General features: G+C 37.5%; 1 protein-coding gene across 3 annotated transcripts in view; it reads left to right on the top strand.

Annotated features, from left to right (window-relative positions):
* SLTM (SAFB like transcription modulator) overlaps positions 1–19743 on the top strand; it is a gene marked incomplete at both ends in the record, with an annotated part of 57278 nt that overhangs the window by 4250 nt on the left and 33285 nt on the right. For all 3 annotated transcript variants that reach the window (XM_080691791.1, XM_080691790.1, XM_080691789.1), the window contains 3 exons: positions 8979–9040; positions 11779–11976; positions 12962–13009. In XM_080691791.1, coding sequence (XP_080547917.1) covers positions 8979–9040; positions 11779–11976; positions 12962–13009 — 308 coding nt within the window. The remainder of the gene's footprint in view (positions 1–8978; positions 9041–11778; positions 11977–12961; positions 13010–19743) is intronic.

The raw sequence follows: 19743 nt of genomic DNA, 5'->3' as shown, positions 1-19743 counted from the left end.
CATTTGGGAGGCTAAGACAGGAGGATAGTGGTTGTGGACTGACTCAGCTACTTAGGCTCTTCGCAACTCTGTGAGACTCTGTTTCAAAATAAAGAATAATAAAAAATAAGAAAATACGACTAGAAGTGTATCTCAGAGGTAGAATGCCCTTGGGTTGCGCCCCCAGTACTGCAAAAACAAAACAAAACATTAAGCTTGTCCTTTTAGAAGATGAATATAGTAGCCCAGAGGTAGAAGGGCTTCCAGGAACCCCAGTACCACCCAAAAAAAAAAAAAAAAAAATATATATATATATATATATATATATATATTAAAAAGCCAGGCGTGATGGCGCACACTTGTAATCCTAGTACTTAGGAAGCTGAGACAGGAGGATCACAGCCAGCCTCAGCTACTTATCAAGGCCCTCTGCAACTTAGCGAGACCATGTTTTCAAATAATAAAATAGGACTGGAGAGGTAGAATGCCTCAGGTTCAATCCCTAGTACTGCCAAAAAGTAAAGAAAAAAGAAGGAAAGAAAGTATATGTGTATGTAGGTCAGTGGGTGACACCCTGGGTTCAATTCCCAGCACCAAAAAGAGGGACGGGAGGAAAACAAAATGATTGTGTTCTTACAAATTAGAGAAAAAAGCCTGAATTCTCTATACTATAGAATATGAGCACAGACATCCAGTAAGTGTTGATTATGTTTTAGTATGTTCTGGTTATTTACATTAATGTTTATGAAAGTTATTTATTTATAGTTAAACAGTTGGATCTTGGAGTGGCTCTCTCCCGAGTCTTTATAGTCTTTGCTGGGAGTTTTTAATGAGTACCTTAGTGAAAGTTTCACCCATTGAGATTTACTGTCATGTTACTTGGGTGTGTGTTAAGAAGCAGTTAAACAGGTAGAACTAATTTCTCATTAGCTTGTTATAAAGAATAGTTTTAAAGTACTGGTTCATCTGATAATGGATTTTTTTTTTTTTTTTTAACGGCTCTGGGGATGGAACCCAGAGGCATTTGACCTCCGAGATACACCCTCTTCCCTATTTTTTATTCTTTATTTGAAACAGGGTCTCACTAAGTAGCTGAGGCTGTCCGCAAACTGCTATCCTCTGGTTTTAGCCTCCTGAATGCTGGGATTACAAGCATGCGCCACCATGCCTGGCTGATAATGGAATTTTTTAAGACTTTTTAACCTCTAAATTTAAACAAAAGACTTGTATACTCTTCAAGATTATATATAATGCAGTTATTGACATTGAAACTAATTTGGAATATGTTTATTGCCAATGCACTTTGGTACATTTTTAGCTATTTCACTATGTTAATATGGTATTTTCAGGAATAATGGCGTTTTCAGATTTAAATTTTGTAGTACAGTACTTTTTTATTAATGTTATTATTATTATTTGTAGTACTGGAGATGGAGCCCAGGGGCATTCTACCTCTGAGCTATACCCCCAGCCCTATTTATTTATTTATTTATTGAAACAGGGTCTCACTGAGTTGCAAGGGGCCTAAGTAGCTGAGTCTGTCTGCGAACCACAATCCTCTGGTCTCAACTTCCTGGATGCTGGGATTATAAGCATGCACCACCATGCCCGGCTTGTAGTACTTTAATATGTACTTTTTCCAAGTCAGTCATCTTCTTGGTACTCTAAATTAGAAGCAAAGGACATTAATACTATTCAATTTTTTCATAAAGTCATGTAAAATAAGTGTTGATTATACAGGAAAACAAGTCATGATTTTTTGTTGATGGCATGGAAAAAGGTTTTAATGAAGTTTATGGGTGGATTGTATTGATTTATCAGCTTTTTTTTTTTTTTTTTTTGGTGGTACTGAGGGTGGAACCCAGAGGCTTTCTACCTCCAGGATATACTCCCAGATCTTTATTTTTAATATTTTGTTTGGAAACAGGGTCTCTCTAAGTTGCTGCAAGCCTCACTAAATAGCTGAGGCTGGCTTCGAACCCGTGCAATCCTCCTGTCTCAGCCTCCCAAGCACGGGGATTACAAGCGTGCGCTACCACGCCCAGCATCAGCTTTTGACATATTATAAAAGGGTGTTAGTGTTGTACAATTACAGGAGCTAATTGTTTATATCATAAACTCCACAGCTTGAATAGACTTACATAGCAGCTCTGTTACCCTGGAACAGTAGTTTACATTATGTTTTACAGTAATGTTTGTACATTACTGTAGGGAAATGGGTTTATTTTAAAAATTAGGTAATCCAGAAAATTACTAAATAGCAAGAATAGCACAAAACCCCACTCCATTGAATTGTCATAGAGGAACATTTTGTTGATCTAAAATATGTGTAGGTTTGTGTGCAAGTGCTCATTTTCTCCCTTCCTCCTTTTCAACAATAAAATAGGTTCTTACATATACAGAGTGTGTTATAAGGGCAGAGAGAATTCATATTTTCTCTAGTCTGGATAATCTGAAAATAATTACCTCTCTCCTATATTCTTATCCTTCTGGTTTCTTCAGTTACATTCAGTCATCTAAATGGTAATCTACTCTGTGCATAGAGTCTATGAGTTTTTAAGAATACAGGACACCAGGCCCCCCCCCAAAAAAAAAAAAAAAAGATTTGGTTTTCTTTTCTCTGTTGGGGGTCCAGGCATCTTCTGGAAGCTTTTCTAGGTCAATTAAAAATGCAACTGGAGCCAGCCACGGTAGCAGTGGCACACGCTTGTAATCTCAGCATTTGGGAGGCTGAGACAGGAAGATCACAGTTTCATGGCCAGCCTCAGCTACTTAGTGAGGCCCTTTGCAACTCAGGCCCTGCATCAAAATAAAGAATAAAAATGGCTGGGGGTGTAGCTCGGAGGTAGAATGCCCCTGGGTTCCATCCCCAGACCGCAAAAAAAAAAAAAAAAAAAAATGCAACTCGAGTTGCATTTACTGACTGTTTCAGACTAAAGCTCGAAACACCATTTTCATTCATCTCTCTTTCCACTTGTCAGTTTCCAAAGTGTTTTGTATACTTTATACTTTACAATAAAAAAAAGCTTTTACATTGGTGTTTGGTTCTCACAATTGTGCTGAAAGTTAAGCAGACTTTTAAAAAATTGATTTAAAAAGGTTAACCCATTAGGAACCAGTTAAGTTTTTTACTACCCTTTTAAATTTATCCTCTATGCGAGTGCATGCCAAAAATGTTTATTCTGGTTATCTTTAGATGATAAACTTAAGAGACTTTTAAAATATACTTTTGTTGTTTTTCAGGTATATGAAGGTGAATTACATTTGCAGAATATATTTCATTGTCTTCCTTTTTTTCTGATGTAGATTTAAAAAAATAAAACTGACCTATATTGGATGACTGTATTCAAGACAATATACAAGGCTCTTTAGAAATATGATTTCATTAGTAAAATGGCAGTTAATTGAGAAGCTAAAACACATGTAAACAATTAACTTACAAGGCATGGCTTTTGATTATTTTAGGATACTGTATGCAGTTTGGGAGCAGTTACAGCTGGAAACTGTTGTTCCGTTTGGCTTATCTTTTTTTTTTTTTTTTCCTGCAGTATTAGGGATGGAACCCAGGGCATTCTACCTCTGACCTACACCCCCAGCCCTATTTTTTTTTCTTTATTTTGAAACAGGGTCTCACTGAGTTGCAAAGGGCCTCACTAAGTAGTAGTTGAAGCTGTCCACAAACCGTGATCCCCCTATCTTAGCCTCCCAAATGCTGGGATTACAAGTGTGCGCCACCACACCTGGCCCTTCCTGACTTTGTCGTCTGAGATATTACAAGTTAGGTGATGTACTTTCTGACATCATTAAAGTTATGCAGTCTTACTGACATGTTGGAGTTGCAGACAATACTAGTTTGTCAGATCAACTCTTAACCTTTGTCCCAGTTGGGCCTAATACAAATCCAGACCTTTATAAAAAACTGTAGCAGTTGGGCCTAATAGTGTTCAACCTGCTTACTCCATTATCAGTCAGGAATACTTATGTACTCTATTATCAGCCAGGAAATAAATGATGCTTTGAGTATATGCTGATCGTGCTGTGTTGTGCTGGGTTCTGGGCTGGATGATGCACATCTTGCATCATCTATGCTATGACCAGGTGTGGGGCACAGTTCTGTAATTCCCGTACTTTGAAGGCTGAGCCAAGAGAATCACAGGCTCGAGTGCACTGTCAGCATCCTAGTGAGACCCTGTTTCAGAACAACAACAAAAAGATACTTTGAAGGTGAAATGCCCTAGGATTTCATTCCTAGTAACTAACTCTCTCTCACACACACACACACACACACACACAGCCAGTCATGGTAGTACATGCCTGTAATAGTTGTACTTGGGAGGCTGAGATAGGATCACAGGTTCAAGGCCAGCCTCAGCAATTTAGCAAGATCCTTTTTAAAAAGATGCACATGAGTTATATGGGGAGGGACAATACTTTCGACACAAAGGAAGAAATTATAAGCCCTGCATTGTGGCTTATAACTCTATCCCAGAGACTCAGGAGGCTGAGGCAAGAGTTCAAGTCCAGCCTGGCCAACTTGAGACCCTGTCTCAAAAAAAAAAAAATAAAAAAGGACTGGGGATACAGCTCAGTGGTAGAGCGCCTCTTGGTAATCTCCAGTGCCACCTCTAATTTTAGCATATATAAAACAAGCTCAGAGCCGGGTGTGGTGGCGCACACTTGTAATCCCCGCACTTGGGAGGCAGAGACGGGAGGATCGCACAGGTTCGAAGCCAGCCTCTCTGCCTTAAGAAACCCTGTTTCCAAATAAAAATATAAAAAGATGGGTCTGGGAGTGTAACCCGGAGGTAGAAGGGAACCCCAGTACCACACATACACAAAAAAAACAAGCTCAGAGTTACAGATTATGAAAGCGAATGCAAAACTTCAGTTTCCTTAAGTAGTCTGTATCTACGAGGTTTTTACTCTAGTTTTATCACTATCTACGTTTGTAAGTCTTATCCTTGTGGTTTTTAAGTTATAAGCTGGGTACTGTTAACTGTCTAGTGCTTTCTTTTTTTTTTTTTCTTTTTCTTTTTTGTACTAGGGATGGAACCCAGGGGCATTCCACTTGTAAGCTACATCCCTAGCCCTATTTTTTATTCTTTATTTTTGAAGCAGGGTCTCACTGAGTTGCATGGGGCCTCACTAAGTAGCTGAGACTATCTGTGAACTGCTGTCCTCCTGTCTCAGCCTCCCGAATGCTGGGATTACAAAGTGCTCCCCCACGCCCACTCTAGTGCTTTCTTGTAATACCACCTTTAGAAACAGTGGAGTAGCAAAATTAGGCCTTTTTGCATACCCTTTCTCTGCCTCTTGTTGCTTGTGTGTCATGGGCTGTGCTGCTTAATCTCTGTGAATCTCATAGTTTTAAACTTTATTGCTGTGGTTTTTGGAATATTTATTTACAGTAAAAGATAAAAAAAAAAGAAACCCTGATATATTGTAGCTCCTCAAAGATCTGCTGTTTTGAAGAGTGAAAATAGGCTTAGGTTTAACTAGCTTAGGGCCAGGCATGGTGGCTTGTAATCCACTTGGGAGGCTGAGGTGGGAGGATCTGGGTTCTGCGGCCAGCCTCAGCTACTTAGTGACACCTTCCACAACTTAGACCCTGTTTCAGAATAAATAATAAAAAATAGGGCTAGTGGTGTAGCTTGGAGGCAGAATGTCCCTGGGTTCCATCTCCAGTACCCCCCCCAATAATTTTTTCAGAATAGTTAAAAGGACAAAATAAATGAATTATTAATACATTTTTTTGTAAAGCATTCTTAGTGCCTGGACCATAGATGCTACTTAAGTAGCAGTAGTGATTGCTGGTAGTTTTTGTTGCTGATGTGTAATTTGATTTTTCTGTTAGTAAACTAAAGCAAGTGGAATTCACCATGAAATATGCATAGTATATGTCGTTTCTTATGTTAAGGCTGCCATTCAGGATAAGATCTGTGAATTGTGTTAATTACCTACTCCTTACTAGAATAATGTCTTTTAAGTAGGTCATAGTGAAATGTAAAAGGTAATAAAATGAATTGAGAAGTCTGAGCTCCCAGCTTTGGCAATGCTTTTTGCTAGTGTTTGAGGAAACTATTTCACTTCGGGCTCACTTTCTCTTGTGAAATTGGCCTGGTAAACTCGTTTTACTTTTTTTATTTAAGTGCTTCCTAAATTGTAAAGCAGTTTTTAATTGCAAGGAGTAAATTTAGCATTTGCAAACTAAAGGAGTTCTCCCAAAGCTAAATTTATAGATTATTCATTGGTATGTTTGTGGGGAAAAGTGCTCAAGATTTTTAAAGTTTCTTTCTCCCAAAAGGCAGCATCCATAAGATTTTCCTACTATTGCAACTGTTTTTCTAATGTGATAACAAAAATTTAATAAGCTCTTACTCATCCGGGATTGTTTTGTAGGAAAGGGACGTCTTTACTCTTTTCTTTTAACAAATTAATAAACATTTCTTAATGGATAGATTTTCTTAGTGATTGCCTTTGTCGTAATCTTAATTTTAGATGTTAGGACAAAATATTCAGATAGGGTTTTTTTTTTGTATAAATTTTTTTCTTTTTTTTGTATTGGGGATTGAGCCCAGGGGCATTCTCCCTCTGAGCTACACCCTCAGCCATATTTTTATTTAGAAAGAGTCTTGCTAGGTTGATTAGAGTCTTGCTGAGGCTGTCCTCAAACCTGCAATCCTCCTGTCTTAGCCTATTAGGTACTGGGATTACAAGTGTGTGGCACAACACCTGGCCAGAATTCTAATATATAAGTTAAATTTGATGCTAAAGAGAATTAGGGCATAGTACACTAGGATTTTGTTTTCCCTAAACTGCAAACATTTTTATTATTTTTTTATTTATTTATTTTTGCAGGTCTGGGAATGGAACCCAGGGTCATTCTACCTCCGAGCTATACCCCTACCCTTATTTTTTATTTATTTTGAAACAGGGTCTCGCTAAGTTGCAGAGAGCCTCACTAAGTAGCTGGGGCTGGCCACCAGCCGTGATCCTCCTGTCTCAGCCTCCCGAATGCTGGGATTACAAGCATGTGCCACCACACCCGGCAACTACAAACATTTGATTCTCATAAACTTTGGGTACCACCTGAGTAAACAGAAACTCCTTGCTCCTTATAGTGCTTTTCACATACTTGAAAGGACCAATGTCCTGTATCTTATTTTCCTCATTCATGGAAAGGTTTTAGAATTGGGAATAGGTGAATGGTAGGGGCTGGTGAGACTAGGCAAAGGGAGGCTGGTCATTCTGGACTGACTTTCCTGCCTCCTTCCCTTCTTTCCTTTCTTTCAAATGTAGGGGTTGGAATGACTAGGAAAAGGGAGGCCTACTTGCCTGCCTGCCTTCAAATCTACTATCCTTCCTTCATTTCTTTATATTGTGGTACTAGGGGTATAATCTCAGTCATCAGGTTTTCTCTTTTGTAAAATGAGGATAATTGTTTCTCATTGCAATTCTATGTCTGGGCTACACTTTCAGCCCTATTTTTATTTTTTATTTGGAAACAGGGTCTCATTAAGTTGCTGAGAGCCTCCCAAGTACTGGAATTACAGTTGTGTGCCTGGCTCTTCCTTCCTTTAAGGTAGGCTAGATGAGACTAGGAAAAGGGAAGCTGTCTTTCTGTTCGGGCCTCTCTCACTCTTTTTGTCCTAACAGCTAAACTCTCCACCCTAAAGTCCATGAAGCCTGCACTAGCACTATCAGTGCTGGCAAGGGGAAGTTCATTAGTTGGCTTCCTTCATCCCAGTACCGGAAAAAAAGAAATGAAATTTGTGTGTGTGTGGTACTGTGGATAGAACAAGGGCATTCTACCTCTGAGCTATATGCCAGCCCTATTTTTTATTCTTTATTTTGAAATAAGACCTTACTAAATAGCTGAGGCTGGCCACAAATTTTCGAAGCAAACTTTTGATCCTCCTGTCTCAACCTCCCCACTCACTGGGATTAACAAGCGTGGGCCACCATGCCCGGATTTTTTTTTTTTTTACCGGTAATAGTTTAAAAATCACATCAGTTTACAGCGTTTTGAAGATGTGAGCTAATGCAGAGAAAGTCTTTTGGAATCTATTTACTGTTTTCATTTTGAAGTAACTTCTACTTGCTTTGAATAATTTAAACCAGTCATTATTTCAGTGACCAGAACTATTTATACTAAGGTGGGGGGGGCAATATAAAAAACTAGCGTAAAAGTAGTCACTGTAAGCCAGGCGTGATGGTGCATGCTTGTAATCTCAGTACTTTGGGGGCTGAGACCGGAAGATTGCAGGTTCACAAAAAGTAGTCACTGGATTTGAGCACTTGCTTCTCTCTGTTGGGGCAAGATGGTCTGTAAACAGAGTAAAAAGCGATATGTGATTAACTGACGGGACTATAAGATGATGAAAGTGTTAGAAATTTATTTCAGAGAAACCTTGTTGGAGCCACGTGTGGTGGTGCACACTTGTAATCCCATTTTGGGAGGCTGACAGGGATGAAGGCTTGACACCAGCCTCAGCAATTTAGCGATACCCTCAGCAAGTTCATGAGACCCTGTTTCAGAATAAAAAATGAGAGAGCTTGGGTGTAGCTCAGAGGTAGAATACCTACCCCTGGGTTCAGTCCCAGGTGCCAAAGAGAAAACTCACTGGAAAGGAAGATTTAGGAAAGGCTTTATGAAAATATACTAGTCTGGAGCTTAGGTATTTGATTACATATACACTTGATAGAATACTTTTGGAAGGTACTGCTACTTCTGAGAGAATTCAGGTGGTGTAAAGAAAAATGTACCATGTAAAGTTAGTTGAGATGATAAGTTAAAAGCATATTATAGTGAGACACCATAGTGTTGTTAATAAAGCTTTTGTTGTTGTCTGGAACAACTGTGCCAGGTGGTTTGTAAGCAGGTGGCATTAGCTTTGTCAGATGATTTGGGAGTGGTGATATTACAGAGTTAACTTGGAATGCATTTGCACTTAAAGTAATAAAATATTGGTTGTTAGCCCATTTTCCTTCTTTCACAGGTAAAAAACAGGAAGCAGATGAGTTGAGTGGAGATGCTTCTGTGGAAGATGATACTTTCAAGGTAAAGTGTTAATTACTCAGGTTAAGATGTTCATTTGGGGCCTAGTGTTTTGCATGATGAATTTCATGTAGTTTACTTGAACAATAGACTTTGAAATATGTAGGTTAAATGAAAAGAGAGACTCAGGGAATATTGTCAGCATCATTTGCTCTCATAGTTGAGAAATATAATAAACTTTTAGTTAAATGAGACATAAAACTAATAAAATAAGAATCTGTTTGTCCAGGCTTTTAAGTAGAAATGTGAGATGGGGACCAACTACAGGACAATTGATGTTAGTTTTCAGATAGGGTACCAGCTTGAAGGATTTTGGTAACCTTTTTTTTTTTTTTTTTGTCTACTCATTGTTTCTTTTGTATATAACATACAAAAGGACTTAGATTCAATGTGGACCTTAAAATGGAGAGAGAAAGTTGCTGATATGTTGCTGTCCACTAAAGATCAAACTAAATTTCTCAGGTTCGATGACAGCATCAGCAAGTAGTGAAATTCTAATCAACCTAGCAAGACCCTGTTTCCAAATAAGAAAGAAAATCAGGCTGGGGGTATAGCTCAAAGCTAGAATGCCTCTGGGTTCAATCCCCAGTACCCCCCCCCACACACACACACAAATCAGTCAATAAATTTCATTTGCCCTTTAAAGATAAGTAAGCCATGTTTCTTTGGCCAAAAAGGAATGTACTTTAAAACTGACCAGCCAGAAAAATAAAGTATGTAATTTTAATTGGGGCTGTGGCAGTTCTGTATACTATCGATATGCAATAAATAATTTCTAATTGTATTTGGGATTTTTATTTTGTTTCATTTTAATGAAAAGTGGTCTGCTTACCCATTGTTAGGTCTTTAAGTATTGTGGCCTTTGCAGGTATCAGTTGATGAGCATAGTTCCTCTCAATTTATGTACTTTTATTCCCATGTTGTTTTCTGTGTGTAGTCAGTCCCTGTTGTTATGTCTCTGGATCTTGTGCTCCACCATGAAGTCACCTCGTGTGCACACACCCACCTCATTGTCCTATCTCCTAGCTCTCTACCCTTCCCACTCCACACATACCATGGAGCACCACACAGCTCACACTTTGTACCTTTTACAGACATAGCGAAAAAGGGCGTTTAGTTGAGAAATTAAGCTTGAAAGCAGATAATTTTAGAAAATATTTCCCCATAAATCCGTTAAAAGTAATGATGGCATGCCTATAATCAGTTTTTGTTTGAGCCTTTAAGAACTCTTCATTTTGAGTATTCGGTTATACTTGTGTAGTATAAATTTCAGTAGGTATGTTCCTTTGTTATTTTTCTAATTGTTTTCACTAGTAAGTGTATAATTAAAAGTATAGTATTTGTAATCTGATAAACATTGTGACTTTGTGAAATATCTTAATTTTCAAATGCTTTTAGTTCTTCAGCTCTTAAAAAATGTTAGTCGTTTGAAATGTTATAAGGACTCACATACTTTTATTTGGAAGAACAATAGTACTCTCTCTTGAATGTGCTAAAAAGGATGCCTTTGTTTTATTAAACAAACCGGGTCATAATGCTTAGAAGAGCAAAGGAGATTTTAAAAAAAAATTATTTCTAAATACATCTTCAGTTTTTTAATACTTATTTTCTCACTTTGGAAGTACTAGAATATATGTATTTAATAGGAATTAAGTGAATTTGTTTCCTTGTCTCCTGGTGTTGGTGATTTTGGAATTTATACAATAGTGGTGGGTAAATATCACCTATTGTCTGAATGTCTGAATAGTATAGAAGTAGCTTCTGTGGATAAGAGAGACAACTGGTCAAAACTGCCACTTCAGAGTAGGTGAAGTTCCCTTGATCTTTCTTGTTCTTATTTTTTTAATCATTATACAATAAGCTACTCCATTTCAATACAGGGTTCCCTTACTCACACTCTGATGAGATTGATCAAATCAGGGCATTCTGCTCCCCACGCTGTCCACATCCCAGAGCAGTCATAACCCTTCTCCCTGCACACCTCCTTTGCTGGGTATCTCAGTTCCCTCACTGCAGTTCAGTTGTGGATGGTTAATTGTTCTGTCCCTGCTCCTACCCCCTTTGAACCAGAAACTTTAAAAAACAAATCTGCTAAACTTATTATAAGAGTAGGACAGGAAGGGGAAATAAATATTCATTGCTTTCAGCCCTTTCTCTACAGTTAATCAAAGAGGAAACTAAGCAGACTGCTTGGTTTTGTTTCCATTAAAATATCATATATCCATAAACTTGGAAGGGCACATAGACCTGTAATCCAACCTATTTTTCCTACCTAATTTGCATTGTGGCACTGAGAGATTTGAAAATATATTTAAATTAGTTGTTTGCATATTTCTCAAGCCATTGGTACAGTAGTTTGAAGTTTCTTATTAATTAGAAATAAACTTTCTGTCTTAGTATATAAGATTTCTGGGCACTTTGACTTTAAATTGAAATCATATAATTTTTTGAAGTCATGTCTTCTAGACAGCTTCTAGATTGTGGCTTGGTAAATATCTCTAATTAAATAAATTAGTGTTAATTTCATTGTGAGAGATTTGAGAACTCAGATTCATTGTTTAATGATCTGACCTCTAATTTTAAAGGCACAGTTAATGTGTAAGGTAAAACGATTGAACTTTAACACTGGAAATCATATAAAAATTATTGGCACATCTAGAGATGTAAATTATCACAAACATTTGGTGGATGGCCTACACTACTTTGCTTCGAGTTGTACCAAATTTTTTTACCATTAAAAGGACTGTGAATTGGAGAATCAAGAAGCACATGAACAAGATGGAAATGACGAACTAAAGGACTTTGAAGAATTTGGTGAACATGAAGAAGAAAATATACATTCCAAGGAATTACTTTCTGCCGAAGAGAACAAGAGAGCTCATGAATTAATAGAGGCAGAAGCAGTAGAAGATATAGAGAAAGAGGACATCGAAAGTCAGGTCTTTAGCCAGTTTTGTTAAAACTTGACACAGCTAAATTAAGTTTTAAATAATAAGTATTTTCTAGTTCAATTTGGAAGTCTCAGTATTAAAAATTATTTTTATTTTTTGTGGTACTGGGGATTGAACCCAGAGGCATTTTACCTCTGAGCTACACCCCCAACCCTATTTGTATTTTGAAATAGGGTCTCACTAGGTTGATGAGTCTCGCTACTTGCTGAGGTTATCCTCAAACCTGTGATCCTCCTGTCTCAGCCTCCCAAGTACTGGGATTATAGGTGTGTACCACTGCTCCCGGCTTAAAAAATATTTTAAAAGTTGCTTATAATCCTTATCACAAAAGGTGACCTTTTAAATTTTTTATTTGTACATATTTATATATTTTACATAATTGTTTTCATGCCATAAATTGCTATTTTATATTGTGCTTTCATGTAACATGTGATTTCGTAATCCTCATGTTTATTAGACTGCTCTCTGTGTATCTAATAACAACCCCTATAATTTTGGCATTGAAGTTTTAAGGTTATCTTTTTCTATATCACTATGAATGAGTGTACCAGTTTCACTCTGATATTGCCAGCTTTTTTCCAGCCCCTTCCCCTATACTTTAGTAGGTATAAGCAACTTTCATGTGCATTTCTTAGTTCATTATAAAGGATGGGAAAATTACTTACAAAAGTCTCATTTAAGGCAGACAATTTTTCAGATCTCTCCTTTGAAATAGACCATTTATCCTGCTTGAAGCATATTAGTACATCTTAAGAAAATAATGCTAAAAATACATCCCTTCCACCTAGCCTGATAGGCTCAAGACTTCTCTAATTCTGTCACAATGTAGCTAATTTAAAAAATTTTTAAGCATTGATTTAGTACCCACAATATCAACATACAAGGCAAATAATAACCAGATATAAGCATAAAAATATTCTCATGTTTCCCAGATATTTTGTAAAGCAAAGCTATTGTATACCCTTTTACGTAGGAAATCGAAGCCCAAGAAGGTGAAGATGATACCTTTCTAACAGCCCAAGTAAGTTTATATTTAGTCCTATGAATTTGATACTGTGGGTGGAAGGGCTTGGAAAAGTGATCTTATTTTGACTATATAATTCTTTAATTCATAAAACTGCCTTAAATTTAGTAGAATTATTTATATGGTGTATACAAATATACTTTTAGCAGCTGACATTTCTCTTGCCAAAAGGTAATTGGGAGTTATAAGATTCCTATCATTTTCAGAATTTAAAAACATCCAACCATTCTGTAATCTGTATTTTTTTTACTGTCACTTTGGTATAAGCTAACTCATTTACAAGTACTAATAGTTTTTTCAAAGATTTGTTTAAACTTTTGTTAGTTTAGCATTCTTAGGATGAACTTAGAATAAAAATGATTTTAAAGATCTCCGTTCTAGACATTTACTTGGTGTATATGTATGGAAAATGCACTTCAATGTGTGATAAAATTTGATTTATATATAGATAAGTAGCTTAACAGTTTATAGATAGATGTTATAAATAAACATTTATAGTTCAATTTCTATAATTTAAAAAATTATCCTTTCTTAACCCATGTCATGTGTCCTCTTCAAATGCTATACTTTGAAGTAGAGGTAGCGGTTCCTGGGTTACTAGACTTAGAAGAACAGTGATCAAGTCTGTTACTTCCTTCCTTTCTGTAGTGTTTATGAGAAGAGTGTTTAGTGGAGCTGTATTCATAGACTGCTTAGCTGGTCGCCTCTGGTCATGCCTTTCCTACAGATCTCTTTTCTGAAATACTGGTCACCCACAGATGTCAATGAGGCTGTATATTAAGTCTCTGTTTATTGCAGTAGAGAAGAAATGTCTCTGGTTATTGGAATATTCAGGAAAGAAATGTTAGGACTGTGAAAGTCTATAGGCCTGTCATCCATCCTATCCCCAAGTACATTCGTTTCTGCATGGTAATAGATGAGGAAGATTAGCTTTCAGATTGGAGCCATGCCTTTTTTAGATTAATGATTTGCAAAAGGGTGAAGTAGAGCTCTTCATATTCTTTTGGCAACTAGTTTTTTTTTTTTTTTAACTTTCATCAGGGCCCCTCCTACACTGGTATAAACTGTAAGTTGTGTGATAGCGTCATATTTAAGGGTTCCTGTAAAAAAGTAAGAGACTTACTTTTACAAACTTAACAGATGAAAGTAAAGTATTTTAAGGGATGAGTACCTTTTTCTAGTTTTTACGAGTTTTAATGAGATAAACATGGCATTACGCCAGGTGTGGTGGCGCACGCTTGTAATCCCCGCACTTGGGAGGCGGAGACAGGAGGATCACGCAGGTTCGTAGTCAGCCTTGCTGGCTTAAGAGACCTTGTTTCCAAATAAATAAATAAAATATATAAAATAGGTCTGGGAGTGTAGCCCGGAGGTAGAAGGGCTTCCAGGAACCCCAGTACCACCAAAAATTAAAATGAAATAAAATAAAAATAATAAACATGGCATTACTCCTATTCCATCCCAATAGTGAAAGAAAAGTTACTTCTTTTCAGAGGACAAGATTTAACCATATTGTGATATTGTGTCAAAAGATTGGGACATTACATCTATAGAAAAGTTTACTCTTAAGTAGAATGGCCTTTTCCCTCTTTATAAACAATGTGTAGTGGAACATCAAGAAACTCTGGCATGGTGGTGCACACTTGCAATCCCAATACTTGGGAGGCTGAGACAGGAGGATCTCCATTTGCAGCCAGCCCCAGCTATTTAGTGAAGCCCCTGCAACTTAGCGAGACCCTGTTTCAAAATAAAGAATAAAAATAGGGCTTGAGTTGTAACTTGGAGGTAGAATGCCCTTGGGTTCCATCCCCAGTACTGGAAAAAAAAAGAAAAGAAAAGAAAAGAAAATTAAGTGTAGCTGATCATAGTGGCACAGGCCTATAATCCCAGTATTTGTGGTGCTTAGGAAGGAAGATTCAGACTATGCATTAAGGATGTTACATAGTGTGTGACCATCTCCCAGCTTTAACTATTATCAACTTATAGCTGATCTGATTTCCTCTTTTCCTGCATGCACTTTCCCCTTTCTATAGTATTTTGAAACAAATTCAGACACCTTGAAAATTTTAAGCTTATATCTCTTAATGAGACCTCTTTCCGCTAGGTGTGATGATACATACCTGTAATCCCAGTACTTGGGAGGCTGAGATGGAGGATCACAGGACGGAGACCAGCCTCAGCAACTTAGCAAGACTTTCAGCAACCTAGTGAGACCCTGTTTCAAAATTTAAAAAATTAAAAAAGGTCTAAGGAGCTGGGTGTGGCTTGTAATCCCAGATCACAGGTGCACGGCCAGCCTCAGCTACTTAGTGAGGCCTTTTGCAACTCAGTGAGACCCTGTTTCAAAATAAAGAATAAAAAATAGGACTGGGTGTGTCTCTCAGAGGTAGGATGCCCTGGGTTCCATCCCCAGTGCTGCAAGGAAAAAAATGTCTAAGGGACGTAGCTCAGATGTACACTCCTAGGTTCAGTCCCCAGTAGCGAAGATGCACACCTCATGGTTCAGTTCCCATCAACACACTCAAACACACAAAACAGAACTCATTTTTTTTCACATTTCTAATGTTAAAATGTTAATATCATTAAATATACAATTAATATTCTTGTCGGTCAGGGAATGGGGATAGAACCCAGGGGCATTCGACCCCAGAATTATCCCCCTTGCCCTATTTTTTTATTCTTTATTTTGAAACAGGGTCTCACTAAGTTACAGAGGGCCTCGCTAAGTAGCTGAGGCTGTCGGAGAACCGCGATCCTCCTTTCTCAGTCTTCTGAGTGCTGGAATTACAAGCATGTGCCACCACGCTTGGCTTACAGATAATATTGTGATGTTCAATCGGCTATGGGTTTTTTTCTGTATGGATCTTGTTTGAATCTAGATATAAGATCCCTACATAGTGATTAATTGAAATTATTAGGTTTCTTGTGGTCTGTAGTTTTTCCTTCTAATTTTTTCCCCCGGTATTTTATTTCTTGAAAAAAATTTATTCATCCTGTAGAGCAAGGGTTGGCAAAGTTTTTCTTACCAAGGCCAGATAGTAAATATTTTAGCCTTTGTGGGCCATATATATGATCTATGTTATAACTATTCAACTCTGCCACTATAGTATGAAAGCAGTCATAAACAATATAGAAATGAATGGGCTTGACTGTATTTCAGTAAAAATATTTATAAAAACAAGCATCTGGTGCAGTTTTTCGGGTTGCTGAGTTTCCAATATCTAGATTTTGCTTATATTCTGAAATGTTGTTCATTATGTTCCTTGGCTTACTGTATTTACTATAAATTGGTAAATTGGTTATAGGATCTATGGGCATTATATCAGATTAAGGGCCAACACCCCCCCTCCTCCTAAAACACATAACCACTTCATAGGTCAAATTATTTTCTTTCATTTAGATATACTTGACACCTGGTTGTGATTTTTTTTTTTTTTTTTTTTTTTTTTTTTGGTGGTACTAGGGATTGAACCCAGGGGTGTTCTATCTCTGAGATACACTCCAGCCTTATTTTTTATTTATTTTTTGAAATAGAGTCTCACTAAGTTGCTAAGTTGCAGAGGGCCTCACTAAATAGCTGAGGCTGGCTGAGAACCTGTGATCCTCCTTTCTCAGCCTCCCAGGTCTTGGGATTACAAGCAAGTGCCACCATGCCTGGTTTGGTTGTGACTTTTTTTGTGTGTGGGTCTGGAGATGGAACCCACGGGCATTCAACCTCCAAGTCACACCCCCTGCCCTATTTTTTTATTTTATTTTGAAACAGGGTCTCACTGAGTTGTAAATGGCCTCACGAAGTAGCTGAGGCTGTCCGCGAACTGCGATCCTCCTGTCTCAGCCTCTCGAATGCTGGGATTACAAGCATGTGCCCACCACGCCTGGCTTGGTTGTGACTTTTCTTGATACCAGTCATAGAATATCTCTAGAAAGAAAACTTTTTCCTAGTCTATTTGGTTACCTAGTAATACTGTTTACAAAAGAGAGTCAGGATTTATGTCCTACCTTTCTTTTTATTTACCAATTTTCAGAATAATGAGCTAGCACCTCCAACACTGAGTGACCAGTGAGTTCTTAAGCCCCCCCTCTGTTTCACTTTGAATTCATGGGTTGAATATGTTAAATGTATACTTGATGTCCATTTAACTTAATGTTTAAGTTGTCCCATCATTAACTGATGATAGCCTCTGCATGTCATATCTTTGCAACATGATTTTGTGGTCTAATTGATTACTTAATTTTTGATATAGAGAGATGTTCCATTTCTTCCTTTTGTCCTAAGTTAGCCATTTCTTTCTTTTAGCTGTAAATGGTGTTTTAGGGCAACAATCTGGGTGTAGAGGTGTCCATTTGTACTGAGCTGTTCATTGTTTGTATGCCTTTTCAATTTACAGTGTAAGAGAATGTGTTGGAGATTTGGTTGCTTTCATTTATTTTGCTTTTAAAAATCAGCCTTCATGGTGGTTCATTCCTGTAATCTCAGTACTTGGGAGATTGAGACAGGAGGATTCCTAGGTTTGAGGGCAGCCTCAGCAAGTAGAGAGACTCTTAGCAACCTAGTGAGACCCTGTTTTAAAACAAAAAATAAAAATGGCTAGGAGTGTAACTCAGCGGTAGAATGCCTCTGGGTTCAATTCCCATTACCACAAAAAGGAAAAGATAAAGTCAATTTTTAGTTCATGTAGCTACTTCCAAGTTATTAATTTCCATTATCTTATGGTACACACGGGCAAAATAGTTTTTAAATAATAGTACCATTATCACCAATATTATTACTGAGAATTAAGATTTTTTTCTAAGTTGTGTATGTTATAAGGATGTACCATGCTAGGAATGAACAAATTACTGATTTAGGCAAGTGCTTTACCACTGTGCTACATCGCCAGCCCCTTATTTTTTAGATTAGTTCTGCTCTGTATGATTCTTTCAGCAACATATATATTTAGGCTGGTGTGTTTCATTTATTTTCAATATTTAGGTATTGCTTTTAAACTTTAACCTACTTCAAGTAAGTGTAATTTTTAAACTAAAAAATTAGAAATTTTAATCTAATTGAAATATTTACATGATTCCAGAGTCATAGCCATGAGAGGGATATTCAAAAAAGTTCTCACCCTTCTTTGCCCTCCCTTTCTTAGTAACTTTTTAAATTGTAATGATTTATTCTGTTACTTGCCTTTAAAAGATAATAAGCAGTTTGCTTGGATAAGGATATATGTATTCAGAGCCAGGACTCAGGTTTTGACTTTGAGGCTAAAGTCTTTAGGTGTTAGCCTTTAGGTGAAATGTATTATACTAGATAGAATTTGATTCAGATTCTACTTTCATTAGTTTAATTATACTATTGTGCCTTTGGGAAGGTTGTTTTGGTCAATTTTGTGTATAAAAAAAGGTGAAAATTGGAGCCACAAAAAAAAATATTGAAGTAGCACTAGGAAACAAGATTATTTTAGAGAAAAATGTTCAGAAAATTCTCAAGTATTGAGATCTCCAGTCCAGTAAGACAAGATTACAAATGTCGGGCATAGTGGCGCACGCTTGTAATCCCCGCGCTTGGGAGGCTGAGACAGGAGGATCGCACGGGTTCGAAGCCAGCCTCGGCTACTTAGTGAGGCTCTCAGCAACTTAGTGAGACCCTGTTTCCAAATAAAATATTTAAAATAAAGGTCTGGGAGTATAGCCCAGAGGTAGAAAGCCCCTGGGTTCCACACCCAGTACCACACACACACAAAAAAAAATTACAAATAACTACTAATCACACAGTTCTATGTGCCAGGATCTAGGACTAATACAATTTGTTCTTCCTTCTTTCCTTTCTTCCTTTTTTGTGGTACTGGGGATGGAACCCAAGGCCCTTCTACCTCTGAGCTATACCCTCAGCCTTATTTTTTATTTGCAAATAGGATTTTGCTAAGTTGCAGAGGGCCTCACTAGGTAGCTGAGGCTGGCCAAGAAACTGTGATCTTCCTGTCTCAGCCTCCCAAGTACTGGCACTACAGGCATGCACCACCACACCCAGCTATGTGTAGGATTTCTATTTTTGCCTTGCCCCTAATGTTTTACTAAACTAAAGGGCCATTTTTGTCATATGAGATCCATGTGTCTCAAAGTTGGGTTTAACTCTACTCCATTAAAGCTTGCTTGCTTGCTTGCTTGCTTTCTTTCTTTCTTTCTTTCTTTCTTTCTTTCTTTCTTTTTTAAGATTTAAAGAAGTTTATTAAAGATAGAAATACAGAAAGTAAAAATACAGCTCCATACCAGACTGGCATGGAGGGGTGACTCGAAATGAATACACCCATTAAAGCTTTCTTTATGTAGTGCTTTACTGTTTACACCCATCATTTTACTTGATTCTTGATATGCCATGTGTGATCTCTATTTTATATGTTAAATTTGTCTAGATGGATGACATACCACAAAGCAAAACTGTGTCAGTGATAAACACGGAATAAGTGGCCAGGCATGGTGGCGCACACTTGTAATCCCAGTGCTTGGGAGGCCGAGACAGGAGGATTGCAGAGGTCAAAGCCAGCCTCAGCTACTTAGGCTCTCAGCAACTTAGTGAGACCCTGTTTCCAAATAAAATAGAAAATAGGTATGGGAGTGTAGCCCGAAGGTAAAACGCCTCTGGGTTGCATCCCAGCACCAAAAAAAAAAAAAAAAATACTGACAAAAAAAAATTTTTGTGCCAAGCATTTTGTATTTCTCCTGAGGTTTAGCATATTGCCAGGTAGATG

Source organism: Muscardinus avellanarius, assembly GCF_963383645.1.
Source record: "Muscardinus avellanarius genome assembly, chromosome: 3".
NCBI lineage: Eukaryota > Metazoa > Chordata > Mammalia > Rodentia > Gliridae > Muscardinus > Muscardinus avellanarius.
This window is presented reverse-complemented; position numbering and strand designations above follow the sequence as displayed.